At 38.3% G+C, this 27,996-nt stretch overlaps 3 protein-coding genes and 2 non-coding genes across 7 annotated transcripts; 2 read left to right on the top strand and 3 right to left on the bottom strand.

Annotated features, from left to right (window-relative positions):
- The first annotated feature begins 289 nt into the window (after positions 1-289).
- On the top strand, positions 290-10,316 carry LOC111778057 (cysteine-tryptophan domain-containing zinc finger protein 3). 3 transcript variants are annotated; one of them, XM_023657679.2, is made up of 15 exons: positions 290-733; positions 827-968; positions 1,402-1,474; positions 1,578-1,705; positions 1,782-2,183; positions 2,297-3,600; positions 3,691-4,124; positions 4,217-6,012; positions 6,087-6,232; positions 6,787-6,947; positions 7,184-7,341; positions 7,550-8,139; positions 8,224-8,368; positions 8,454-8,596; positions 10,085-10,316. In XM_023657679.2, exons 2-12 carry the CDS (start codon positions 870-872, stop codon positions 7,745-7,747), a joined length of 4,899 nt encoding a protein of 1,632 aa, XP_023513447.2. In that variant the 5' UTR covers positions 290-733; positions 827-869; the 3' UTR covers positions 7,748-8,139; positions 8,224-8,368; positions 8,454-8,596; positions 10,085-10,316. The 3 variants fall into 3 exon arrangements, with proteins under 3 accessions (XP_023513447.2, XP_086975048.1, XP_086975049.1); XM_087118922.1 differs by lacking the exon at positions 290-733 and having other exon boundaries at positions 740-968; XM_087118923.1 differs by lacking the exons at positions 290-733; positions 827-968; positions 1,402-1,474; positions 1,578-1,705 and having other exon boundaries at positions 2,043-2,183; positions 2,267-3,600.
- Positions 10,317-10,972: 656 nt separating this feature from the next.
- On the top strand, positions 10,973-20,526 carry LOC111778849 (homeobox protein LUMINIDEPENDENS). Its single transcript, XM_087119106.1, has 13 exons — positions 10,973-11,293; positions 12,247-12,274; positions 12,365-12,495; positions 12,875-13,323; positions 13,447-13,540; positions 14,149-14,242; positions 14,690-14,819; positions 14,908-14,959; positions 15,043-15,083; positions 15,195-15,283; positions 16,242-16,664; positions 17,687-18,213; positions 18,611-20,526. Exons 1-13 carry the CDS (start codon positions 11,120-11,122, stop codon positions 19,481-19,483), a joined length of 3,105 nt encoding a protein of 1,034 aa, XP_086975232.1. The 5' UTR covers positions 10,973-11,119; the 3' UTR covers positions 19,484-20,526.
- Positions 20,527-21,965: 1,439 nt separating this feature from the next.
- On the bottom strand, positions 21,966-22,043 carry LOC111779427 (small nucleolar RNA Z155). Its single transcript, XR_002812693.2, has one exon. It is a non-coding gene; the product is annotated as a small nucleolar RNA Z155 (small nucleolar RNA).
- Positions 22,044-22,092: 49 nt separating this feature from the next.
- On the bottom strand, positions 22,093-22,186 carry LOC111779424 (small nucleolar RNA R41). The gene has a single exon (XR_002812691.2). It is a non-coding gene; the product is annotated as a small nucleolar RNA R41 (small nucleolar RNA).
- A 615-nt stretch (positions 22,187-22,801) lies between these two features.
- LOC111779143 (potassium transporter 5-like) lies at positions 22,802-27,603 on the bottom strand. Its single transcript, XM_023659218.2, has 8 exons — positions 27,412-27,603; positions 26,712-26,937; positions 26,321-26,569; positions 25,577-25,627; positions 24,626-24,886; positions 24,309-24,476; positions 23,981-24,235; positions 22,802-23,912 (listed from the first exon to the last, which is right to left on the bottom strand). Exons 1-8 carry the CDS (start codon positions 27,568-27,570, stop codon positions 23,029-23,031), a joined length of 2,253 nt encoding a protein of 750 aa, XP_023514986.2. The 5' UTR covers positions 27,571-27,603; the 3' UTR covers positions 22,802-23,028.
- Positions 27,604-27,996: the final 393 nt, after the last annotated feature.

Below are 27,996 nucleotides of genomic sequence, written 5' to 3'. Positions count from 1 at the left end.
AAACAGGTGTAGATCAAAGGATGTTCATGATTCAAACATTTAATTCCAAATGAACTCAGATGATCCATAACAAAGAAAAGAAAAATCCAACAAAAATGGTTGCTTTCTTCCTCAGATACGAGTTTAATAAAAAAAATTTACATTTTTTTTTTGACAGAGCGAGAGAAAAAAAAAATTAAAATAATAAAAAAAAGAAGAAATTTATACAAAACGCGGCTGCTGTTCACACCAAAAAACCGGGGGGGAGAGAGAGAGAGAGAGAGAGAGAGAGAGAGAGAGAGAGAGAGAGAGAGAGAGAGAGAGAGAGAGAGAGAGAGAGAGAGAGAGAGAGAGAGAGAGGGAGGGAGGGTGAGGGAGTTGTTTTTTTTGCTTGGCAATTCCAGCTATAGAATCGTAATTTACAATTTATGAATTTTGAGTTAACACAACAGAGATCGAACCCTGCTTCTGCAGGAGATCGGTGATTTTGATTTGTTTCTAAGAACAGCAGTTCCTTTTTTGTTCGTTGTTTCCTTCTATTTCTCCAGAATTTCGAGTGGGTTTCCTTCTAAATTTCGATTTGGGTGTGGGTTTTGATTCTAATCCCTTGATCGGGTGGGATTGCAAGTGTTTTAGGGAAAACCCGTTATTGGGTTTTTGTGGGTTTTTGGTTTTATGAGATGGGTTGGGTGAAGATTTGGGTTTGGATGTTGGTGAGGGCAACGGCGGCTTGGTTTTGAGGTAGCTGCGCAAGGTTGGACTTATTCTGTTCTTCGTGTTCTTCGTGTTCTTCGTGTTCTTGTTCTTGTTCTTCGAATGGGTACTCAACGATTTCTGTGGGGGGCAGGGATGCGAGGAAGGGAATAGCGGTAGGCGGTGCCAGGAGAGACATGGAAGATACTGAGCTTGAAGAGGGAGAAGCTTGTTCATATCAGAACAATGAAGATTTTGATTCAAATATGGACCCTGATGTTGCTCTCTCCTACATAGTAAGCCTTTTGTTCATCATTTTTTTCTATTATTGCAAGTTCTAGATTCTCGATTTGACCTTGTTTGCTCATTTAGATCCAGATTTTGGTGTTTTTGAATTCTTGGTTTTGTTATTGGCTCTTGTATCAGCTCTTTAAGTTCCATTTCTTTTACTTCCTTTTCAATGCTTCTGGAGTCAATGTGTTTCAGCTCATAGTTGTGTTTAAGTATGGTTTTCCTGGCTTGTTCATAGTGGTAGCTAATGATTCCATGAGTTTTCGATCTCTTGCTCGAAGTGGCCGTTAAGCGTAATAGACGAATCGAGCATGGCTAGACTATAACATTTTGTGATGTTTAACTCATCTGCTGAATGGAGTATCTGTTCATTGACTGCGACACTTCGAACCGAGGTTCTGTTATATGTGTTTGAGAGCCTTTTGACTTGTTGAACAGGATGCAAAACTTCAACATGTTTTGGGACACTTTCAGAAAGATTTTGAAGGTGGAGTCTCTGCTGAAAATTTGGGTAAGTCGAAACACGGAAGAGATGTGTTTTTTTGTTCCCGTGGTATGCTAGCTTTAGTTGTGTTCTTTGAAGTAATAATTTGACGCCGGTATGCTTACCATAGGAGCGAAATTTGGTGGATATGGTTCGTTTTTACCTTCTTATCAACGGTCTCCGGTTGTTCCTCTTTCAAGGACTCCGCCGAAAGGTCATAATTGCAGTACATCCAGATCTCCCAATAATTTTCAGGAGGTAAATTTGTTTTCTTTCTTTCGATTTTGTGATTGATGGGTGCGTTATTGAGCATCAAAGACGTGTTCCTATTCAGGTTGGCCATAATAACTCTGTGGTTTCCTCAACTACACCTCAGTCGATAAGACCTGGTCCTCCTTCTACTAGTTCTACGTCACTACCCATAATCGAAGCACCAAATCTGAATGAATCATCCAGACAAGAAGCATGCACGTCTTTCCCGTATGTTGAAGAACGTGGTTCTGGATATGGATGTGTGAACAATAAGTCCACTACTTCTTCGGATCAAAAATCACTGAAGGTGCGAATTAAAATGGGTTCTGATAACCTGTCGACAAGAAAAAACGATGCGATCTATAGTGGTCTTGGCCTAGATGTTTCACCATCTTCGTCGTTAGACGACAGCCCCTCAGAAAGTGAAGGGATCTCTCGTGAGCTTCAAGATGGCCCGTTTGAATCTCCAACGAGCATTCTTCAGGTATATCTGTGTAAAAACATGCTCGTAGTTTCTCCACCTCATTTTCCTGTATTTCTTTTCTTTACTGCTATAATGTGCCTCAGTGATCAAAATGCAATTAATTCGTGGAGCAGATGATGACATCGTTTCCAGTTCAGGGAGGTCTCTTGCTATCACCTCTTCCCGATGATCTTATTCACCTGACTCGAACGGGGAAGCCTGGAAGAGATAAAAAAACTACTCGTGTCCAACAGTACAATCAAGACCCTCCCTTAGCAGGGTTGGCTTCGTTGAAAGGTGGTCAAATGATAGTTGAGAAGAAAATGTCGAAAGATATAAATGACTTCGTGTCCGAATCAAAGAACACAAATAGGAGGGATTTTCTGAATGGCTCAATTATGTCAAAAAAGACGTCAGAAATCGATACAGTAGCTTGTGACGAGCTTGTTTCTAATGCGTTAAAGCTTCCGCTTCTAGCAAATTCATATGCCATATCAGTTGATACTACGAAAAGTACGAACAGGGCATCTGAAACGTTAATGGAGGCAGATAAAGTTGTGGCAAGGGACAGACATCTTTGTGATCAACTGGAAGAGGGTCCAGCAGTAGAGCCTCCGTTTACTACGGAGGATGAGAAGCAAACGAATGGTTCATCCGGAAAGGTTAGGGAGCCAAAAAAATCCAATAAGTTTGACGATATTTCGGTTTCTGCAAAAAAATCTGGAGAAAGCAAGAGGGAGAAAACAATTGACTCGATCGAGGCTGCCTCAAAAGGAAAGAATGCTTCGAATGGTGATCAAATTGATCCTCTCAAGCAGAATTCGAATCATAAAACTACTCCTCATGCACATAGCAACGCGAAGCATGTTTCGGGAAAGGATAATTTAATCCCCGAGGGCAAAAAGAAGTCAAAGTTTAGTCAAACGGATTGTATCCCCAATGGAGAGGTATCAAAACGTAGTGCGAAGTCTGGCTCTTCAGGTTCGAAAACAAAGAGTAATAGTAAAGATGACAACGTTTCAACCAGACTGGAAGTTGAAGATCCTAAGCTGCAAAGCTCTAGAAAAACGAAAGATAGATACCGAGATTTCTTTGGGGAACTGGAAGAAGACGATAATCTATTAGATTCATCAGAGATTCCTTTTGAGGATCAACTAAATCACTCTGATGAAAAGCCAACACATAATATTCCTGCATCGAAGGAGCGATTATTTGTTGAGAAAATTGGCAAGCCTTTGGTATCAAAAGCGTTTCCGGAAGTAGTCATGAATCATTCCAGTGGGACGATAAAGGATGCGGCTCCTGCTGCAGTGGACAATGTAGCTCCACAAGACAACTGGGTTTGTTGCGACCGGTGTCAAAAATGGCGGCTTCTTCCATTAGGTACAAATCCTTTCAGCCTACCCGAGAAGTGGATCTGCAGCATGCTCGATTGGCTGTAAGTTCGATTCTACTGCAATTTTTGTCTATCACATAGAATCTTCAAAGAATATTACTGAATGTTTTTTTTTTCTTTATGAATCTGTAGTCCTGGAATGAACCAATGTATGTTTAGTGAGGAGGAAACGACGAAAGCCCTAATAGCCAAGTTTCAAGCACCGGCTGCTCCTGAGGGTAATATTTACAGTAATCTTAGTGGCGTTATGCCGGGAGGGGTTAACGCTCGACCATCTGGGCAAAATCACCGTCATTATGATTTTAATGCTCCGACTGGCGGTGGAAAAAAGAAACACGGATCAAAAGAAAGACCATGTATAACACTTAAAGGGGATGCACCTCAGCTATCAAACTCAAAGAAGCATGAAGGAGCAATGAAAAGCAAAAGTTTAGATGATGTGAACCAGTTGCCTTTCGGAGATGAAGCTAATTTTCGTTTAAACAAGTCGGGTGATGTTCCTGTTGAGAAGCACAAGCATAAGTATAAAGAGAAGCAGGAATCTGTCGATATCTTATCCGATGAAGGCACGGTTTTCTATTTTTTAGCGCCGACTTCGTTTACTTGCTCTACTTACTTGACCTTAGGAATCTTACTTTTTGGATAATCATTTGCACAGGTGCTACCAAGATTTTAAAGACTAAAAACAGAAAAGAGAAAGAACCGGATTGTCCTAGACCTTCAAAGAAAGTTAGAACCGATGGCTTGGAACTGACCGACGAAGAACAGATATCGGGGCACAGTGGGCCTATTGTGAAAGCTGGTCCAAGCTTGAGCATTGACTTTCCTTCTGCATCAGGTGGAACTAATAAGTCTAAAAATACGGACCATTCGTCTAAGGACTGGAAATATAACACAAATGTTATCCAACGAGTACCGAACGATAAAAGAGAAAACAAACTGCTGGGAGTCGTGGATGATGATTCCCTGGGAGGAGGAAATGGAAGTACCAAAAGCAATTCAAAGAAGAGAAAAGTGAAAGCGTCCCCGGATATTCAAACTAAGACTGGGTCACTCAATGGTTCTGGCCATCTCCTGCAGAATAGAGGTCCTGTTACCGAGCTCAGTGATAACGACCGTAGGAAGGAGAAAAAAGCAAAGCTATCGAAGCCTCCAGGTAAAGAATCCAGTGGTAGAAAAGAGAAAAAAGGTTATTCTAAGAATTGGCCTCATGGACAAGATGTAGGGAGCACTCTTTCTCATCGAAGTCTGGATGGCACCGATTCTTTGAAAAGGGATTTAGGACCGATACAACCTTCTCTAGTAGCCACTTCAAGTTCTTCTAAGATATCGGGCTCACATAAAACGAAATCCAGTTTTCAGGATATCAAAGGATCGCCAGTAGAATCTGTTTCGTCATCACCTATGAGAATACCTAACCGAGATAAAATTGCACTGCCGTCAAGGGAAAGTAAGGATTTTCTGGATGGTGGTCATATGAGGTGCTCCGATGGGGAAGAAGAGGACGGTGGTAGTGATCGCTCTGGGGCTGGTAGCAAGAAAAAGTCTGTTATGGCTCATCGTAGGCCTTTAAAGTCCCCCTTGATCGATACCGTAAACAAAGATGTTAGTAATATTTCAGGGAAAAAAGCTAAAGCAAAAGGGAAGTCTTCCTCTGATGTCCCTGGCAATTCAGGAATTGATCCCCAGCATCCTTGTAAACCATGGACCGAACAAGTTCAGAATGAAGATAGACCAAATGAAACGCGATATAGGGGCAGCGAGTCATATCCAGACAAAAGCGGAAAGGATTTATCTTCACAGTTGAAGGACAAAAGTCGGAGCTATGGTTTGGACGTTGGCGTGGATAAGGACAGGGTTCCTTATTCCCATGATGATTTGAAGGTTAAGAATGGTAAGCACAAGTTACAGGACAACTCTAGGATAAAATCTGGAGATGCTAGGAAGGACGGTTCGGGTAAACTGTCTGTTGAGTTCGGTAAAAGAGAGAGTGAATTAAATTTTGTCAAGCATGAAGGTCCAGATTCTACAGTGGATAGCAATTCCAGGAAGAATCAGCAGTATGATTGCAACGGTACCGCCTCGAAGAGGTCCCTTTTTCAGAAAAACGTTCAACTTGAAAAAGTCTCCGGAAAAAGTACACCGGCACCATTACCAAACTCGGGAGAGCTTCGAAATCAGACGCTGCATTGCCCCCCTTCAGCAGGGAGTGGAAAAGGAAATGTGACCGATATTTTGCGAGTAGATGCTTCCGAAAGCAATGCTGTGTCAAACGGGAAAAAGCATGTTAAGAATCGTCAAAAGGAAGCTCAGACCAATGGTTCAAGGCATTCCACTCCCGACGAGCGGGCACCCATCGATGCACCAAGTCCAGCCAGAAGGGACTCCAACCAGGCTGCTACCAAAGCTATGAAAGAAGCTAAAGATTTAAAACATCTTGCTGATCGTTTTAAGGTCTTTAAATGCGCACATTCTCGATTTGCTCTTTCTGATCTTCATATTCTAATTCATTTGTATTTTCTCCTCAGAATTCTGGGTCCCATCTCGAATCTATCGGGCTTTATTTCCAAGCATCCCTTAAGTTTCTTTATGGAGCCTCCTTGCTCGAGTCGTCCAACAATGAGACTGCCAAACAGTCGATGCAAATATACAGTAGCACTGCAAAACTATGCGAGTAAGTCAAAATAATATCTTCTGGATTTCGTGTTGTTACTTTTAGCTTCTCTTTTGGACTTATTTACTCTTCATAAAAAATTTCGTTCGGTTTGACTTTGAATCATTAATTTCCTTGATAACACGCAACACCCGACCCGAATAAAGGACCCAATTACTACCATTGGATTGGGTTGGCTAACATTTCTTTTTATAAGACCCCCGTACTTTTGTTCGGTTTTCTTCAAAGAGCTTGCTTTTCTTGGTTGTATCGCCAAACCCGTTTAGCCAGACGAGCTTTTTTTGTCCATCAATGAGTAAAGGCCAAGGCCTCTTTGGTCTATGAGGTAGAGGATGTTACCCCATCTAACAAGATGTTTGCTGCTCGGGCTAGCCCCCGTTTGCAGCCATATTTTCTATATGATTGGAACAACGTTAAGTGGAAGCCCCAGATAAGTATTAGGCCATGAACCCACTTCAAATTTTTGTTGAAAATACAGTAGGTTTGTCGACGATGCGTTTAGTTTCGTTTGAATTTTGATGCCATTCAAAGCGTAAACTTTTCAATGACTGCAGGTTTTGTGCTCATGAATATGAGAAAATGAAGGACATGGCTGCAGCTACTTTGGCATACAAATGCGTGGAAGTCGCTTACATGAGGGTGATTTATTCTTCGCATAACAGTGCAATCCGAGACCAGCACGACTTGCAGCGAGCTCTGCAAACGGGTCCCTCTGGTAATAAGGATGCATTGAAAATGTAGATAAACTCGTCTCTTTTGTCCGAGAGTACCCTTCATTTCTTTATATACTCGCTAAAAGTATGTCGATTTGATGTTTTTCTAAGGTTCGGAACCGAAAATATACTCTAGGAGATAGTTAGTTGCACGATGTTTCCGAATTCAGACTAATGCATAGGGAGGTGCTGAAGGCTCTAATAACACTCTTGTTGCTTTGTGATGCATTGTTATCAGGGGAATCTCCATCATCTGCCTCTGATGTTGATAACTTAAATAACCCTGCTGGAGTTGACAAAGCCACTCTTTCTAAGGGCGTCAGCTCGAGCCGAGCTACTGGATCCCATGTCATTCCTGCTAAAAGCCGTCCCAATTTTGTACGGTTGCTTAATTATGTACGTATTTTCTAGACTTCATACTTGATATTTTGATTATATTAGCGAGTAATATTTTGTTCAATAAGCTGCATCGCACCCGATATACATTGTCGATATTTTGAAGGATGGTTGGTATTTAAAGTTTTCCCGTTCGGTCACCGAAAAGGAATTTCATTTCTTCAGTGAAAATATTACCTTTAAGATTTCAACAATGGCAATTTCACAGGCACAGGATGTAAATTTTGCCATGGAAGCATCAAGGAAATCACGAATTGCTTTCGCAGCTGCAAATGCGAGCTCGGGAGGGACAACAACCAATAAGGAGGGTATCTCTTGCATCAAAATGGCCCTCGATTTTAACTTTCAAGATGTCGAAAGCCTGCTGACTCTAGTACGGGTTGCGATGGAGGCAATTAACCGTTGAAAAAACCGAGTGATTATAGAAATGAATTTCGACTTCGGGACTTGTCTGGTCGGTATGTTGCTTTGAGAAGCGTTGATGAGGAAAGGAGAAGAGACCACCCTCATTACACGAAAACCCCGTCGATAGCCTTACAGCTTTTAGTCGATCTCTCTGTACATTGTCCTGGTGCTAGGTGAATATAACATTGTTGGCAGGCTAAGGTTGCTTCACCATTCATATGCTCGAGCTCGTAGGGGCTTCAATTTGTCTGCCCCATCGGTGACACCTTACCGTCGCACGTCGTTCTCGAACTTGGGTGGTGCTAATCCAAAGGACGAGACATGTAAAATTTGACGATCGTCGTAAACCTTCTACAATTTGTGTTAGAACGCCACCGAAGGGGGTGACGAAAGGTGATGTCTTTCATAATATAACACAATCTTATTTAATTTTCTCTTCACATTCAAATGCTGATTCTGCTTTCTCCTTTACTGCAGGTTTTGTTCATATTTTTTTATTTTTTTTCCTGTTATATTATGGGACGGAATAAATAAACAAATAATACGACAAATTGTAATAATAACATTCAAGTACATGCACGTAGCTCCCGGCACCGAGGTCGTTCGAGTTAATTTACTCCAGGTTTGTCGTCGAGCTGTGGACATTCTAAGTTCTTTCTTTTATGTTGGCTGCATAACTATATATCTTCCTTTTCATTTATTGGCAGTTTCTGTATATATCCTTGCACAAGTCATTGAACTCGGTGTGTATAGATTAAAGAAGGCTCGACGTTCTTAACGAACAAAACGACGGGGAAGAAGGGAGCTTATCGTCGTCCTACACGATCAGCTGGAACGTGCAATAATCATGGTAATTTCTTTCTTTCTTGTCAATTATGACGCTTCTTGCTTTATCCACACAATAGATGGTGTAACTTGTTCATACTTTTCTTGGTTTGTTGATCCATTATTTTGGCTGGAAGGCTTGTAGTTTGGTTCTGTAATAGGCTGTGTTTTGCTTGAGTTTTTGCCCAAACTTGTTCCACCTCTAGTAGAAGGGATCTCGTGGAGTCTCAGCGTCTACTAGCAGATATTGTTAGTAGATATTGTTCTCTTTGGACTTTCTCTTTCGGACTTCCCCTCAAGGTTTTTAAAACGCGTCTACTAGGGGGAGATTTCCACACCTTTATAAAGAATGCTTTGTTCTCCTCCCTAACCGATGTGGGATTTCACAATCTACTCTTTTTGGGGTCCAGGGTCCTCGCTGGCACTCGTTCCTCTTTCCATTTGATATGGGATCTCACAATCCACCCACCTTTGGACTCTAGCGTCCTCGTTGGCACTCGTTCCTCTCTCCAATCGTTATGGGATCTCACAATTCACCCATCTTCAGGGCTCAGTATCCTTGCTGGTACACTGCTCGGTGTCTGGCTTTGATATGATTCGTAACAGCCTAACCCCACCGCTAGCAGGTATTGTCCTCTTTGGACTTTCCCTTTTGGGTTTTCTCTCAAGGTTTTTGAAATACATCTGCTAGGGAGAGGTTTCCACACCCTTATAAAGAATGCTTTGTTCTCCTCCCTAACCGATGTGGGATCTCACAATCCACCCACCTTCGGAGTCTAGTGTCTCGCTGGCACTCGTTCCTCTCTTCAATTGTCGTGGGAGATCACAATTTACCCATCTTCGAAGCTCAGTATCCTTGTTGGTACACTGCCCGGTGTCTGGCTTTGATATGATTTGTAACAGTCTAACCCCACCGCTAGCAGGTATTGTCCTCTTTGGACTTTTCTTTTTGGGTTTTCTCTCAAGGTTTTTAAAATACATTTGTTAGAGAGAGGTTTCCACACCCTTATAAAGAATGCTTTGTTTCCGTAACCGATGTGATCTCACAATCCACCCTCTTTAGGTCCAGCGTCCTCATTGACATTCGTTCCCCTCTCTAATTGATATGTGATATCACAATCCACCCACCTTTGGACCCTAGCGTCTTTGTTGGCACTCGTTCCTCTCCTCAATCGTTATGAGATCTCACAATTCACCCATCTTTAGGGCTCAGTATTCTTGTTGCTACATTGCCCGGTGTCTAGCTCTGATACGATTTGTAACAGCCTAACCTCACCGTTAGTAGATATTGTCCTCTTTGTTCTTTCCCTTTCGGGCTTCTCAAGGTTTTTAAAATACATCGACTAGTGAAAGGTTTTCACACCCTTATAAAGAATACTTCGTTCTTCTCTCCAACCAATCTCACAACCCACCACCACTCATGTCTTCATGTCTACTTTGAGCACAAGCTCTTTTATTGAAGGATTTGTAAAGTGGTAATGCTATGATTAATCTCCGACACTGTGGGTTGCAGGTTGTGTGTTGGAGGAGATGAGATGGGTGTACGTACAGAGCAGCACAGAGGCTTTCACTGCCCTTTCTCTCTGATTGTGTGTGTACTTAGTTGCTCTAATGAAGACATGAGCTAAGTAAGCCATTGAGGGTTAAATGTAACACTCCCAGCCCCCCCAAGGGATTAAAAAAAATAACCCAATTTTGTTTATGTTAATTATGATCATGGTAAATAAAATTTTTATGTTTATTAATTACGTTTTTTTTTTTAATTTGGAGACTTAAAATTAAACTTGTAATTTAATTAATTCGTTTGGTAAAATTTAGAAGAATTAAATTAAATTAAATTAAATATTCTATAATATAATTTTTAAAATTAAATTTACTGTCTTTATGAAATTTTAAAAATTTAATATTGAAAGTTTAAGAATTTGTTTAGTAATTTTTTTTAATTTTTTAATTTTTTAGTTTAGAGATTTAAAATTAAATTTGTAATTTAAATAATTGGATGAGTGAAATTTTAAAAAATTTAATTAAAATTTACGTTTTATGAAATTGTAAAAATTTAATTTTATATAGTAAATTTAGGAATAATTTTGTAATATTGAAAGTTTATAAATAAATTAATAAAGATTTCATCGTTTAAAACTAAATTTATAATTTAAAAAAATGAAATTAAAAGTTTTGTAATTTTAGAAGTTAAAATTAAAGCTAAATTTTTGTTTTTATAATTTAATAAAACCTTATAAATGCGAGGTTTTTAAATTTATAATTTTAAAAAATAAATATGAAGACAAAAACGCGCGAAAATATTTACAACACGTGGGATATGTTCCCACGTGTGGGGTTTTGGGCTGTAATTTGGTGCTCCGTTTGTATCGTAATTATATAGCAATCCTCTTCCTCTCTCAGTCGTTTATTACGAACTGCTCCTTTTCACCTCGTTGTTTCAGGCCCTAATTTATTCCCTCAACTGCTTGTTTATCCTTCGCTTTGAGGTTTTAATGCTTATTTTTGTTTCTATTTCGATTCAGAAATTCGAGATTTCTGGTCGGCAATGGAGGTTGTGAAGGATGATTTCTCCAATTTGGAGATTGGGACTTCGGTCGAGTCATTTCAGAAGTTTTTGGACTCCCAAAATGATCTATTTCGCTCCCAGGTCGATCAACTCCAGAGAGTTGTTGTTACGCAGTGCAAACTCACAGGCGCCAACCCGCTCTCTCAAGAGATGGTACGTTTTTATGTATATTCAAATTTAGCTTTGAAATTGGTCACGCACTATTGTACTGTTCTATTTGTATACTAGGTGGTGGCGGGAAGAGTTTAGATTTCAAGTTCAGGTTTTGTTGATCCATTTGTTTATATTATCATTGTTCTCTTTCTTTCTGGGTTGCCTGTAATGGCGTTTATGTCTATATTTTGTATGTTATTAGCTTCTAAACTTGCTGTTATCAGATGAGGGCTCCCTTCACCACTGGCCTCTAGGTTGTTCTCTTTTATTGATTTTCTGAACATATTGAATGCACCTATGACCTACTTGGTTAAGATTACTTGAATGCACCTATGACCTATTACATAAAGTTGAATTAAAACGTGAATTTTAATTTTTGTGAAATCATGACATCCGTTACTATTTACTCTGTAATTGTAAAAACTTCAGTATTCTACTTTGTTGTTCTGTTTGCTCAACTATGTGATTAGTTTATTGCGTTCAATTTCCTATAGTTTTGAATATTAGAATCTCTCCTCATATTTTGTTGAATGATGTTCTTTTTTCAACGGGGACACATAATCTATGATACAGAGCTTTTAATTTGCACTGCCGTGTTCTTGTTGTGGCTTCCTGGTTTCGTTAATTTCCTACTTTTTTAGTTTAGGATGACATTATGAGTTTACGTACTTTTATTGGCTAATTATAATTATATTGAGGTCATTCATTGGTGCTGATGTGAGTAAGGATTCCTTTCCCCTTAGATGTTTGTCATTTATTAGCTCAAGCTATACCTTGGTCCTTGGCTAGGCTTTTCAATCTTTTAGTTTTCTGACAGTGCATTTTAACATGGTTTCGATTCTTTAGAACCTATAAGTTAGGTTTCATGGTCATTTTTAGGCGCATGATAATTATATTTGATAAATAACTGACATTCATGCTTTATTTATTATTACTTTTTTGTTGAAGCACAGGCTGCTGGTGCTTTGTCAATTACGATTGGTAACTCCTGGCTCTTTATAATTGTTCACTTTCCGAAGATTTTATCTTTATATTGTTATCATATTTAGTCTGCCCTGTTTCCAATTTCAGGAAAAAGACCCCGAGACCTTCTCAACCCCAAGGCTGTAAAGTATATGCAAACTGTTTTTTCTATTAAAGATGCACTTAGTAAGAAAGAATCACGAGAAATCAGTGCCTTATTTGGTGTCAAAGTTGCACAGGTTTGATATGCATCTTGTTTTGATTGTTCATATTTTCTTTAATCCCATCTTTTTATCAAGTTTTGACAATAAATAGCCAATACTAAAATCCCATAGTTTTGTTTTGATTGGTTTTATATGGTTTCTTTTTCAACTTTCATTAAGAAGGGGAGAGAATTATAGCTGGTGATAAGAAATCAACTCAAATGAGCCATGGAAATCCAGAAGTTCCTTCTATTGGCATTGATAAGAAAAAGCTATAGTGACAAAAATATAAGAAATTTGTGAGAGCTCCAATGGGAGACTTAAAAATGAACTACAACCATCCTTCTTTATTATATCTAAAGGTGTTTATAGAATTCTTTGTGGTTGTTTATAATCTGTGTTTTCTTGTTGTTAGGTCCGTGATTTTTTTAATAGTCAACGTTCAAGGGTGAGGAAACTAGTCCGTTTGTCACGGGAACGATCCATCCAATCTAATCCTTGCAAACAACTTGAAGTTGGAGGGATTGCAACGAACAACGATCCCAGTATGCCAATTGATGCAGTTCCTTTGAACTCTGATGCATTGGTTCCCTTGAACTCTGATGCACCAATTCCATTGAACTCTGAAGCTCCGGTTCCTTTAAATTTTGCTACACCAGTTCCCTTAAACACTATTGAACCCAGTAATGTCGATAATGGACCATCGTGTTCAACACAGGATAGTAAACTATCTGACATAGATGGTATTGATAAGCATTTTGTTCAAACTATATTCAGTATGATGCAGAAGGAAGAAACGTTTTCTGGTCAGGTGAAATTGATGGAATGGATCTTGCAGATACAAAATTCTTCAGTGCTATGTTGGTATTGTTCAAATTATTCATTTGTTTTGGGAGTCTGTTTTTTGCTTGTTTAAATTCTTTGTTTTTTTTTTTTTGGGTATCCATTTTCTTTTCTTTATCCTGCTATCCTTTTGCACCGTGTTAGGTTCTTGACTAAAGATGGTGCAATTATTTTAGCAACTTGGTTAAGCCAAGCTGCTGCTGAAGAACAAACAAGTCTCCTTCATGTAATCCTTGAGGTATATTGAACTCATCTTTAGGTCTTCTATTTCTAAGGAATTTGTCTAACATGCAGCAGCATTCTAGCCCTTTGATGCACACATGACAGTTTTTGGCACTTGTGTTGGTCATCATCATTTAACTTATTTATTATTCGTTTGTTGCATGGTGTTTGTAGAAATGACTTTGGGATTGGACATGATCTTAACATTGTACGTGTATTTCTAAGTAATCTCATTGTCCAACTCTTCAACATTTTTTATTTTCCCATTTCAAGAATTATTACTTGTAAATACTTTTGGGCGGCTCTTGATTCCCGGTGCCTCCATTTAAATTTTTGCACAACCTTTTCGTATTATATTCTTTTTGATGAATGAGGTTCTTTTAGAACCCCCTCCCCCCAACCAAACCAAAGAAAAGGTCCATGAAGTCCATATTTCTATGTTTTGATTCATTGTGGTTGGTTAATAGGTTTTCCTTCGATCATTATTTTTTATGAAGTACTAGAATTCTTAGGATTGGTAGTAGTAAGGCTTCCACCCGGTGACCATGGAGATGTTAGAGAATTTTGTATTTAAATAAAGAAACCCTGCATTGCAAAGAATTTATTTATATTATTATTTTGCAGGTTTTTTGTCATTTGCCTTTACATAAGGCTCTTCCTATGCATATTTCAGCGATACTCCAAAGTGTTAATAACTTGCGATTTTACAGAACTTCAGGTATGATTTTGTTGTGTGGTGTTCATTTGTGCTATCACCTCTTCTCTTTGTTGGGCGGTATCATTTGGTGAACTACAATTAGATACTCTTTCTGTTCCTGTTCCTATTTGGTTGAATTTGAATCCTCACCCAAATTACATGAGACACCTTTATGAAGAAGAGGAACAAATTTCATTAAAAAGAAAATGGAAGAATACGATAGGAGGATGAGTCATCCTCTTAAGAGACCAAGGATCTTATACATTAAACGCTCCAATTGGCACCTTCATGGGCCTGTCTTTGTTTTTTTTTATCATAGGAGATGGTGGAATTCCTTTAGAAATATATGGAGATTTTCGAACACCCATGAGCTTTATAATTTCTATATTTACCCCATTGAAAATCTGTTTGTATAATTCAATTCTTCACCTGTAAAATTTTAGTCGCATTTTCTGACTTGAAGATCAGATATATCAAACAGGGCAAGGTTCTTAATATCAAGATGGAGCAAATTGTTGATAAGATCTCAAGCATTAAAAAAGCCCAATGGCATGAAACTTCTGACCAATTCACAAACTGATATGATTCTGAAACAGAGGCAAGTGTTTATCTTTAACTTATCTATGTGTTCGTGGAAATCAGTAAAATTTTTCTCACTATGTAGTGTTTAATCATGGTCTTTGCAGTATTGGAGGCATTACGAGTGATGAGTCATGGAAGTCAAATATTGACATACCTGTAAGTTATTTGTGCTGTCTAGATTTAATTTGAAATGAACTTTATCATGCTTTGGAGTTTCAACTACATCTTCTGCTGTACAGGAAAATTTCGGTAATCCTAGTGTAAATGTAGATAACATGAGGTAAGAATTGATAAAACTGCCTTTATGTTTTTCAAAAGTTGTTTTTTTTCTGCTGGTTACCGATAATTTTTTTTTTTTTTTTTTTTTTTTTTTTTTTTTTTGTTCTTTTAGGAAATCGGAAAATCATCAAGCATTGAAACTTCTGCCAGCCTCTTCGGACGATTCGAATCGAAAGAATGTCCTAGGTTTATCTTCATCCAGTATCCTTGGTACAGGCAGTGGGATTTTTTTAATCTTAGTGCCTCTTTAATGATTTAAGTTGGCCAATCTGAGTATGGTTTAAGTGCAATTTTCCTTGCTAATGATCGAACCTTCGCATTAAGATTGATAACAAGTTCAAAGATTGGAGGAAAATGACACTGGGATTTGATAACATAACCCTTACACGACTGAAACTCACCAAAAAGCTCTCCCATTAGATTTGATAATAAAGGAGTATAATTAGAGGAACATTTAGAAAGAGAATAGAATGAATATTTAGCCAACTTGGAAGTCTTTTTCCCATCCCAACTCTCCAAGCACCGGGATGCGTAGTGTTGACCCACAAAATCTCTGTCTTTCCCAGAACCCTTGACCATACAATAGCTGTTAAATATTGCGTTTTAGACTCTTCATCGAGGACTAAGGATACTTGGAGTTGTAATCATAACTGAAGCCAAAAAGTTCCTCTGAAAGAACAACAGAATTAAAAGGATTGTTTGGATGCATTTTTTATAACCATTTTGTGGACTAATCTTTTAAATTATTTAATGTTGTTTTTCATTTCATTTCTTATCGTTCCCCATTAAAAAAAATTCCAATTCGAAGGCTACCTTTTCCCAATGGTAAGGATACCACTCCCCATCTCCGTAGGCTGTTATGGAAGCTCTTTTGAAGGGAATTTTTGAATGTTTGTCCTAAAAACGAAAAGAAAGATACCGCTTTATGGGTTTTATTCATTGTACTTCATTAATTCAAGAAAAAACCATGTGACCCTCATTTTATCATGTTACTTGTGCTTGAATTTTCAAGTTTATGCTGTTGCTGCTTTGATTGTTCCAAAGTAAACCTGGACATAAGGAAAGAGAAGATTTTCTTTCTTGCACTATGGACGTTGCATTGATCTGTCCATGTTAGTAAATGGAGTGTTCAAAGATAATTTCCTTAGCTGGTTAATAGGATTCAGAGAACGCAGGAAAGTTCAGATGGTAGAACAGCCGGAACAGAAAGTTGCTGGCAGAAACTTGCAGGCTCCAAGAACTCCTGCAAGTCAAGGTCGGCCGATGTCTACTGATGATATTCAGAAAGCAAAAATGCGGGCACAATTTATGCAGAGCAAGTATGGGAAGACTGGTTTATCTAATGGACGTACGCATACGAAGTCTGAGAATGTAAACAAACCATTACATTCCAGTGCATCATCTCCAGCATCCAAAATCTCCCTTCGTCCCAAATTTGAGGACCAGAAAAAAGCCGTGGTGCTGCTTCCAAAAAACAGTTATAAGGTTGAAACGCCGCTTCATTCAAAGATTGAAGTGGAGTTCAAGGATTCACTCGGGGAGAAATGCAAGAGGGTCCAGATCCAATGGCGGATGCCTCCAGGTTCATTTTCTTCAACACTCTTTGCTTCCTTTAATAGTATACATTTAATTTTAGAACGGTAGAACAGACATGGAGCATGATTGTATTGTATGGGTTAAAATACTTTAAAATGCCACTTATTTAGAAGTAATTATGTCGATCAGTATATAAACACATCATAAAACATTGTAGCGCACTGTTCTCTAGAAAACTAGACACAATACGGATGAGTTGGATCAAAAAGAAGTAAAGATCATAAAACATTTGAATTTTGTAAGATCGAAAAGACCAATGTTGACACCGTGATCTTCCTATAGATGCACAAAGTTCCTACACCAACTAATTTGTTATTATTTGTTCGTTGGTTTGCTTGTTATTAGATTTGTTTTATTTTTAATAAAATAGAAGTGAGCATAATGATCGAAAATATAAATTCCATATAGAAGTGTTGTGTAGAATGTTAAATTTTAAGTTCTATGGTAAATGGAGTATCATTGTTTCATTGAATGGGATTTTACCGAACCATAGCATGTGCTGCTGTCATTTTTGTGCCCGTTTATCGCAATATGATATCGAACATGATGACGTACCACTTTTAGATAAGGATATGGTTGGAAGAATATCATTCGATAAGTATATCCAAATAATTTTCTAGAAAATATTTATATTTGATCTTACTTGAAGAGAATAGATCTCCCCCAACACCATTTGTTTATACTACTCATACCTTCATAAAAAGGAAATAGAACCTGTATCATGTCTCGCTAGCAAGAAAGAAAACTGTACTTTTTATTTGAAGTTTTAGACCTATGTATATGTACAATGAAATGAAATGAACCACTTCTTTAAGCCGATTCATCTGTTATTCAAAGAGAGATTGCGATACACCAATTCTTTTGAGAACGCTATCAATGGTTCAATTCACCATAACGCTCATGATGGTGGTTAAAATTTTTAAGATCGTAGTTCTGTTGACAGAAGATATTCAAGTCAAGTCTCTGAATTTACTTTGGATTTGTTTTTTTGTTTTTGTCTACATGTAGAAATGAAATTCAATGATCTCTGGAGGGTAGGTGGTGGCGACAATAGTAAAGAGGCTGGATTCCAAAAAAATAGGAACTCTAGAGAGAAGGAGACTTTCTACAAGACCATCCTTGAGATACCACCAAATCCCAAGGAACCATGGGACCTCGAAATGGACTATGACGACTCCTTGACTCCTGAAATTCTGACCGAGCAATTGCCTGATAATGAAAGTTCAGAACCCGAGATTCAAAATTGTGTGGTGGATGGTGCTGTTCCATCAGTGGTGATCTCATCTCAGGATCTCAAGCCAAATGCAGCTGCTGATGAACCAGATCTTGAGTTGCTTGCTGTACTTCTGAAAAATCCAGAATTAGTTTATGCCCTCACTTCTAGCCAAGCAGGCAATTTGCCTGCCCAGGAAACTGTAAAACTGTTGGATATGATTAAAGCAGGTGTGGCTAATGGCGTAAACGGGATGGAAAAGACACTGGAGAAAGTTGAAGTCTCTCTTCCATCTCCTACTCCTTCGAGCGATGCTGGAACGGTGCGTAACTTAGTTTCTTTTTGCTTCTCTTGCGAAAGTTCATGCAAAAATGTTGCTTATATTTTGTGCTTAACCAGATTATTCTCTGTTTCGGTTGTGAGAGTCGTAATGAGGATTGTGGGTCTTCCTTCACCTCTTATCTTCATGATAAATTGGGCATCACAAGATCAAACTTATTAGAAACTTATCTCTGAGTTCCCCATTCCATAGCATCACAGCTCTTGACATGAATTCTGGTTGTTGATGAGCTCTCTCCCTCCCTCCCTACCTTCATGAACATTAGTGCAAGTATTTGGAATGAATGTTACTCAAATAAACATTGAGAATGCAAATTTACTAGAAGTTCTTTGAAATTTCTGTATTTGCTGATGATGGTTTTTTCCCTTTACAATTACAGAGTGGATGGAAGCCCGCAGTCTTCAAGAATCCTTTTTCACAGCGAGATTCCATTGCAGAAAGCAGAGTAGCACTCCCTTCCCCACCAGTTGATACTTCAAGCATTGCAGTGTCACGTATGCCACCAGTGTCCCAGCAGCTACCTGCATCAGTTTCTCAGTTTTCACTCGGGCTCCAACCGAATCACGTAGTTGACTCTCACCAACACCAACACCAACACCAACACCAACAGGGCGTTTTAAATCCGAATGTTCGGTTACCGAACTCAGAAAAAGCCTTAGCATTGAGGAGTTTTCCTATCGCCAAACTACCCGTTGTTAATCTATCAACAGCAGCTGCCTCTTCAGTGAGGATTGAAGGTGGAAATGTTGCAAAACCTGTTTCATTTGCATCAAGTACACTAGAAAGAGTACCAATCTCATTCCAATCACCACCTTCCCCAACCCCAACACGAATGCCACCAATACAGCAGCAACGACAGCAGCCACAGCTACAACCATATCGGTCAGAGCATCCGCATCAAACTCGTGTAAATATCTCATCATCATCTGCTGAGAAATCAGCCCCTGGTTTAGGTTCATGGAGACCAAGGCTGCAAGACATTGGTTCCCACTATAACAGTGGAGGTAACCAAAATAACGAAAGTAAATATGTTAGAGGTCCCATGGCGGGAAGAGGAGGGCCTTCATGGGGGAGAAATGAATTTGAATCATGGAGTCCAGAGAACAGTCCGGTAAGAACTCAAGAGTACAGCAGGGCAGACAGAAGCTATGGGGCTGCTGAGCAGCAGAGACAAAGCAGCAGTCCTTATGGATATGGAGAGCAAAACAGACATGGAAACAACAGCAGAAGGTGGCATGATCGGCAATATTGAAGCTCTCTGAATTGTTGTTTCCTCCTGAAAGAGGGAGAGGGTGGAAAATTTGGCTGCTGCTCACAAATGCTTGGTTTTGGCTGTTAAAAGGGATTGAAAAGAATTAGAGAATGAGGCTCCCTCTTAAGAGAATGGGTTGAGATTGGCGTTCCATATTTGCAAGTTGTATACTATATCTATTTAAGGGGGAAGGCCCCCATGAATGAAAATAACGCAAATTCACCACGGCTGACCTATCTTTCTGGGGGAGTTTGGCTTCTGACTGTAAATTTATAGTTTAACAACAGCTTGGGGTTTGTAGGGTTGAAGATTTCAATTTCTCTCATGTCAATCAATCATTATTAGTGTTCATCATCTTCTCACTTCAAAAATCCAACTTTATTAGACGATTTTACATTAATTGGGCCTCTTCTGAGCTATCACCTAATTCTCAGATCTTTGAATTATGAATGTAAAGTAAAAACGTAATTCTACCATGTTGAAGTTATACTTAGTTTTATTTAATTTCGTATTGAGTAGGTAATCAAGTAATCACCTAACGCAACACAACACACAGAATTAAGAACTAAAAAGTAAGCCTGCTACAAAATTTGAATCTTTAAAAGTAGTAAATAAGCACAAATTTATACCTTACGCCTTGAGGAAAGGTGTCTAAATTAATAATTAAGGGTTTAAAGAATGCATATAAAGGAGAAAAAGAAAAAGGAAAACTGCATGGTCAGGGCAGAGATGAAAAAGTAAGCAGAGGCAGAAAAAAAAATGTACAGATGGGTGCTTCCGCTCCGTTCCGCAGTCTTTGTTTTCGTTTCTTCTACTTCCACTCTCTAGATTGTGACATTCGACACCAAATATGATAATCCCAAAACTTCTGATCATCAAAATCCACCGCTTCCCCATCAAAATTCCATCAAAATTCCATGCGGATTCCACCGTTTCAGTCCCATAATCCAATCCTTCTTCACCAGGCTTTCGTCTTCGACTCTCGAAGAATTTCGTACAATTCCCTCAACCCAATCAATCTTCATCCCCCCCCCCCCCCCCCCCCCCCAAAGCAAATTCTTGGGAATCTATGATGATTCTGCAGAAGGTGGCATTACAGCCATTCACACCGCTACAACGACCATATTGATCAGGAATGGATGGAGAGAATAGATCCCACTTGGAAACTCGGCCCTGACTTTGGCTTCGCTGCTGCGAAAAGTCTGCGACGAGTCATTTATCAGGAAGCACAGTTATAAACGTTGAACCAGCTGACTCGGTTCCAAAGCGGTAATTTAGCTACTGTTCTTGGCTTTCTTGGATTGTCTTCTTGGAAGTCAAAAGTAATATACATGCTTTCTGAATCTTCAGAACCTAGCATGGTAACTTGATGATGAAATTTAGATAACATTGTAGCATTGGGATTCTAATTTCTTGGCTTCCTTAGAAACACCCATTATTTTTCCGACTTAAAAGGTGTCATCGGATCGTTTAGTGTTAGAAACTGCTGAATTGTACAAACCCGACTTAAAAGGTGTCATCGGATCACTTCGTGTTCATCATTAGCTCATTGGTCACCCAATCGTTCCATATATGTCCAACATTTTGTAGGACATAGAAAACTAGTAAAACTAAAGTGCAGACAATTCTTACTGCTCATTATATCAATCATTAACTCATCATCATCATTGTTCGTAATGATCATTGCACGTGTAAACCCAGAAATGCAAGGAAGGCAGCCAAAGAAGCAGAAATGGAGATCTTGAAGACAGCTCACGTTAGCATTCAATGTTGGATATAAAATTCCACAACCCAGCCATAGATTGACACAAGGGAAAAACAAAAGTCTTAGAGATACCTTGTTTGATAGCAAAAATCTTCATAACCAAATATTTTTTGGGTGTCATTGGCTCACCATTGGTTAAATTCAGAAAATGAATATTTTGTAAGCACATAACTAGTTGTGGCCATTATTTGGTTGAAATGAATCCTTTTGACTATGATTATATTAAAGTTCTAGTTAACTACAATAATAAATGAGAATTATGCAAACCAAAACAAAACAAAAATAAATATCATAAAATAAAAATACACAAACATTAACCATGTTTAAAATTAGTTAATACATACATGGCTAATATAAATTTCATATAACTAGTACACAAGTGCCAATAATGGAAACACATATAACTTGAATAGTTAAATAATTCAAGTTTCTAAAAAACAGATATATTATAAGATACAATTTAGATTGCAAACAATTTGTTTAATCTAAATTATTTGACAAGAATATACAAGTATACAATTGAAAATCTAGAAATTTAGTTAAGAAAAATACAAAAATATTTACAGAACTAAAAAAGTGATTAGATTCACCAGACAAACTAAAGAGTAAAATGCAGTTTGAGAAAAACGCAAAAACAAACTTGAAAAACGCAGATAGGAAGAGATCTTGAGAAGGACAAGGAAGAAAGAATTTAATAGCAATGAGGATTCATGGAGCCATTGATCAGATAATTGTAGTCTGAATTTAGAAGTCTACAAGCATAGATTCAGAAAAAATAAGATCATCACCTCAATAACTCCTTTCGAAAACCGATCGAAGAAAATGTACAATCAGAGACGAGAGTTTAGGGCTCAGAAGGATCAATTGGTGATTTTCATAATCACGCGAAGATGAACTTCCTTCATAAAATAGGTAGTTTCAAACATCATCGCCTCATAAAACTCAAAACCCTAACACCAAAAACACGTTGCAATCCAAAATTGAAAAGGAAAACAGAAGAGGAGGGAAATTCGGAGATGATGATCCAATGCCGGGGTTTAAGGTCTATATATAGTAAAGCTCTAGGGTTAGGGTTTTCGAGTATGATTCAAAACGGTGCGCTTTGGATGTTTGGGCCTGGACCTAATTTTTATCTGGGCCCAAATCCAGCTAAGATTCTTTTAATAATTTTCTTTTTTAATTTTCTTTAATTTTATCGAATATTTAAATTTTAAAAATATATATCTAGCAGATTTTTCCAACATTATAATAGGTATAAATTAATAATTTCTTTAATATATATATATATACTTAAATAAATACAATAAATAAATAAATAACATTAATCTATTTAATATTTTTTAAAATATTGGCATCGCCAACGAACAAAACATATTTAAAACAAAGAGATGAAAGTGAGGGCATAGAAAGTCAATGAAAAAAACACCCAAAATATCGTCGTTGTATTAAATTCCTCTCGAGACGTATTTGAATGCACATACAATGACAACGTTCTGATATCGCTGGACGCAACTACAAACCAAAGACTCGCTGGAATATCACATCCCACCTCGGCTCCTAGTGGCCATGGCCGCTAACACCGACGTTGGGGAGGACGGGAGACTCGAAAGGCTTAAACTGGTCTTGTCGGAGAACTCTTGGAGCTCGAACAGCTCGAAAAGCCATTTGTTTATTGCACGTGAAGATAGTTAACATGAGATAATATAAATCTCAACACACAACCCTACAATACCCTATTGTAATAAGTGAACAACATGTTTTTATCTCGTAAAGAAAAACCCTAAAGCTCGTAAGTCATTCCCACTTTGAGCATACGTTTACGAGGGATGTCAAACACCTCTTCACTTTGTCTCAAATTTCTTCTCAATGTGTTATAAGCATAATCGATCAAAACCCTTTTTGCAAACCCCGACCCTTTGCTTGCCACAACCTCGTTTTGTCCAATCAAGTGAACAATCCCGTCTCTCCAAGCTTTATCCACCACCTCTATCTCCTCTTCAACTTTCCTCCTCTTCTCCTCGACTCTACCGTCGTCATCGTTTTCCAACGTCCACAACTCCTCTTCGATAAACCCTTTCAATCTCTCCACCAGTACTCGCTCGAACGACTCTTGTTCGTGGATGATATCTCTATATCCATATCGAACCACACAACGAAACACATTGATGTCACGAGGCTCAACTCGTCGGAATAGAAATCGCTCTTCCATCGGGACTTTGCTAATTGGGAGGGACTTGAAGGACACAAAAATAAGGACCCTTTGGAGAGTCGGGATGTTGACGAGATAATGATTGAAGATCGGGGGAATGCCTTGGACGAGCTCGGAGTAGAACAGGGCGAGACCAGGGACACGATTGATGGTTGTGAGAGATGCAATGTCCTTGAGCTTTTGAGCGGAAATCTTGTGTTCGAGTTCGTAGTAGTATTTTCTTCTATGAACATCGTGCCAAATGTACATTATTGTCATCAAAACCCCAGCAAAAGCTAAAGGAAGATAGCCCCCTTGATCGAACTTGTAAAGAACTGAACTTAGGTAGAGAAATTCCAATAAGCCAATCGTTAGAACATAGGAGATTATAATAAGTACGTGCGATTTCCATATCATGATCATGATGAGCACGAGAAAACTTGAAGTGAGTGCCATCACGAACACCACAGCTATGCCTGTGTGGAAACAAAAACAATGTAAGATTCATTACGAGAACGAACCAAAAGGGTCGATGAAATATTACCATAGGCATTCCCGATTCTCGTCGTATCTTTAAACCCTAAAGTGACTCCAAGACAAGCAAACATGAGAAGATAGTTAACTTCCGGGATGTAAACTTGACCCTCGTACTTGGAAGAAGTATGAACAACTTTAACTCTAGGGAAGCAGCCATAGGAGAGTGACTGTTGGATAATGGAGAAAGTGCCCGAGATCATAGCTTGACTCGCAACGATAGAGGCAAGCACAGCCACCACGAACGTAGGCCAATAGAGAGGACCTACGACAACAAAACTACGAGTTAAATCGAGAAGAGACGGAAAGGATACATAGCATACTGTAACCTATCATACCAGGAATAGATTCGAAAAAGGTATCCGAGACAAGATCAGCATGCTTGCGGAGAAACGAGGCTTGACCAACGTAGGCAGAGACAAGAGCCGGGTAGGTCACACAACACATGCTTAGTCTTATGGACATCACTGTGAAGTGCCCCACGTCGGCAAATAGAGCTTCAGTTCCTGTATCAATTTAGCTCGTTACATATCGTCTTCAGTCTCACGGTTTTAAAACGTGTCTGTTAGGGAGAGGTTTTCACACCCTTATGAGGAATGTTTCGTTCTCCTCCCCAACCGACGTGGGATCTCACGTAGTTTACTAAAAATTGAACCTGTAATAGCAAGAACGACGCCGCCGAGAGAGATCCAAGCATCCATTTTGTTTCTTTTGAAGTAATGAAAGATGTATTTAGGGTTGACAGCTTTGATGACAGAAGGGTCAAATTTAATGAAGTTGTAGAAGCCAATGCCACCAATGAGTATAAACCAAATGCAAATAATGGGAGCAAAGGAGTATCCAACTTTATGGGTACCAAATCTTTGCACCATGAACAGCCAAACCAAGATTGCTGCTGATATCCACACTATTTTCTCTGTTAAATCAAAAAAATCAAACAAAACGAGTAAATATGTAACGGTCCCAGATCGACCGCTAGCAAATATTGTCCTTTTTGAGCTTTCCCTTTCGGGCTTCCCCTCAACGCTTTAAAACGCGTTTACTACGTAAAGGTTTTCACACCCTTATAAACAGTGGTTTGTTCTCCTCTCCACCAATGTGGTACATCACAAAATATTTATAAAAAATTTCTAATTTTTTCAATTTTTGAGTCATTTTTTACCGGAAACGAGTAAATATGTAACGGTCCCAGATCCACCGCTAGCAAATATTGTCCTTTTTGAGCTTTTCCTTTCGGGCTTCCCCTCAAGGCTTTAAAACGCGTCTACTACGGAAAGGTTTTCGCACCCTTATAAACAAACAGTGGTTTGTTCTCCTCCCGAAGAACGTGGGACATCACAAAATATTTATAAAAAATTTCTAATTTTTTCAATTTTTGAGCCATTTTTTACCGGAAAAAACATGTTTTTTTTTATAAAAAATATACTGTTTTTGTTCGCGAGGATTCAAAATGTACCAGTTTAATCCATGAGTTTCGAGAAATAGATACGAAAAATCATTCATGCTATTTTTTAAAAATTAAATTTTTTATTTTATAATTAGATTAGAAATAACGTGAATGACCCGATTCAAGTATCAAAAAAATATTTTTAAGAACCGAACATACCTTGTGTCATAGTCGAGGTAGCATTCTTGATTCCTCCGACCGCGGACAAAACTGTCATAAAAATTGGATTTTTAGTACATTTTTCTTACTTACACGTTTTCGTCCTATGAATTTTTAGGTCAAAAGTACCAAATAATAAAGTTTAAAAAAATGGGTTAGTCAACGAGCAAAAAGGAGTTTTAAAAGCTTATCTCGACTTATTGTTCGGGTTAATAACATAGTCACCAGCTATTTCCGGACACAAAATCTTAACTATTATTCTACTCTGTATCTCTAATGATTTAAAAGTTAATTAATCCTACATGATCATCGTTTAAAACTACTTGACTCGATAGATGGAGGGAGGGTCCCTAACTCAAGCATGAAATCCATGTTGAGTACATAATCATCAAGAAGGGCACCACCAAGCGAGATCGAGACAAGCCCCTTTCCCTTGGATAGGGTTTCAAACCTGCCTGCACCTTTTCAAATATCCAAAAAAGTCGGACTAACAAGAGAGAAACAGGCGACTCTTTGTATCTCAATTTTCTTTGGGTCGATAAACATGTTCTTAGCAAAAAAAAAAAAAAAAAAAAACATTATTTTCCGCTAACACGAATATAACTCAATTGACACGAGAAAGTCAAACATTCTAAACTATATATATATATATATATATGATTAAAGTGTGGGCATAACAAGGGGAACATTTGCAAATAAAGAAAGATAGGGAAGTTGATTGCAAATAGGGTAAAGTATAGGGACCTGAGATGGAAGGAGTGAGAACGCCGTCGCCGATAACCATGGAAGTGCCAAGCATGGTGGCGAAGAGCAAGAAAATCTTGGCGGCGCGGCTGTTTTCCAGCTTGGATTTGAGGCAAGACGCCATTTTCTGGCGGTTGGTCGGCGGCGCCACCTGAAAATTCGACACCTCTTGATCTTCCACTTGCTGGCTCGGTATCAGCCCGATTTTGGCGTATCGGCAGAGGAGGGAGTATAAAGCAAATGTGCCACCTTCATACAAAATAAATAATTCAAATAAAATAAAACAAAATATTTTTAAGTTTTTGTTTTAATAAATCACTTTAAAATATTGGTAATAATTAAAATTAATTTTTAAGTTTTTGTTTTAATAAATCATTTAAATTATTGGTACCTTCGCCGTTGTCGTTGGCTTGCAAGACGAAGAAGACGTACTTGAGCAACGGGATGAATGTGAGGGTGTAGAGAATCAACGACAGCACGCCCAAAACGTCGTCGTTATGCTTGATTCCCTCCGTGAACGTACTCGCATACACGTACAACGGCGACGTTCCGATATCGCCGTATACTACTCCGATGCTCTGGAACGCTAATTGCAATATCACCACCCAGCTCGCCACCTGTCCAGATGCCCGAACACAACACAAACCCTAAATCTTTAACTAAATAATAATAATAATAATAAATAAATAAATATATATATTAGGGATGACAGTTTTCTATACGATATTGTTCACTTTGAGCATAAACTAATATATATATTATTTTTATTAAAAAAAAATTGGAAAGGAGTTCAGCCTCAATTAAGAGAATGTTGTTCGAATGCTCCATAGACCTCAAGAGAGGCTTCAAGGTTGAGAGCTTACGGTTAATTAGAGACTCCTCCCCCAACAATCCTCTAACAAAGTACATCATAGAGCTTTCTCTTAGACCTGTAGAGCCATATGTATATATATATATACTTTTATATATATATATGTATATATATGTATATGTGTATGTGTATGTATATGTATATGTGTATGTGTATGTATATGTATATATATATACATATACATATATATAATATGATCGTCTAGGGAAGCGAAATGAACCTTGTGGCCATGGCTGCCGGCGCCGGCGCCGGGGATGGTGCGGGATTCGACGTCCAACGAATCATTTCGTCGGAGCTTTCTTTCGGCGAGATTAGGGGTGGAGTCGTCGGAGCTGTCTTGGAGATCGGGATAGTTATCGGCCGTCCGATCAACTTCCATCGTTTTATCGCAGACGAGGGAGAAATGGAGATTTTCGGGTTGACCCGATAAAATTTGGGGGTTGGAATTCAGTATTTATAAGAAATTATGGAGGGAGAGGGGGAAGATATTTTGGAGGAGTGGGCCCCACTCTCTACACTTTTTTCTTTTTTTCTTTCATTTTTTTAAATTATTAAATAAATTGATTTTTTTTTTTAATTTTGTCTTTTGTGGATAAGATATTTTTTTAAAAATTTATTTTAACGTTTGAATTGAATATATAATAATATGAATTTTTCCACTAATTCACTAATTTTAATAAAATCAAATTTGGCACAAAATTAACTTTAATTCGTTACCTAAATTAACTATTAAATAATATTAACAAAAATTTTAAAAAATAAAATAAAAATTAATTTTAAAATATGATTTTGTTGAAATTAAAAA

The sequence above is a fragment of the Cucurbita pepo genome, chromosome 17 (genome assembly GCF_057944985.1).
Source record: "Cucurbita pepo subsp. pepo isolate OVF chromosome 17, ASM5794498v1, whole genome shotgun sequence".
NCBI classification, from domain to species: Eukaryota; Viridiplantae; Streptophyta; class Magnoliopsida; order Cucurbitales; family Cucurbitaceae; genus Cucurbita; species Cucurbita pepo.
Note: the sequence above shows the minus strand (reverse complement) of the source record. Positions and strands in the feature narration are given on the sequence as shown.

Coding starts and splice junctions, on each gene's coding strand:
- LOC111778057 (XM_023657679.2), top strand. CDS start 870: ATGGAAGATACTGAGCTTGAAGAGGGAGAAGCTTGTTCATATCAGAAC. Junction 969..1,401: donor ATGTTGCTCTCTCCTACATA/GTAAGCCTTTTG, acceptor CTTGTTGAACAG/GATGCAAAACTTCAACATGT. Junction 4,125..4,216: donor CGATATCTTATCCGATGAAG/GCACGGTTTTCT, acceptor TCATTTGCACAG/GTGCTACCAAGATTTTAAAG.
- LOC111779143 (XM_023659218.2), bottom strand. CDS start 27,570: ATGGAAGTTGATCGGACGGCCGATAACTATCCCGATCTCCAAGACAGC. Junction 26,938..27,411: donor CCGGCAGCCATGGCCACAAG/GTTCATTTCGCT, acceptor GCATCTGGACAG/GTGGCGAGCTGGGTGGTGAT. Junction 23,913..23,980: donor GAGAATCGGGAATGCCTATG/GTAATATTTCAT, acceptor GTTTCCACACAG/GCATAGCTGTGGTGTTCGTG.
- LOC111778849 (XM_087119106.1), top strand. CDS start 11,120: ATGGAGGTTGTGAAGGATGATTTCTCCAATTTGGAGATTGGGACTTCG. Junction 12,496..12,874: donor TTGGTGTCAAAGTTGCACAG/GTTTGATATGCA, acceptor TCTTGTTGTTAG/GTCCGTGATTTTTTTAATAG. Junction 14,243..14,689: donor GCGATTTTACAGAACTTCAG/GTATGATTTTGT, acceptor CTTGAAGATCAG/ATATATCAAACAGGGCAAGG.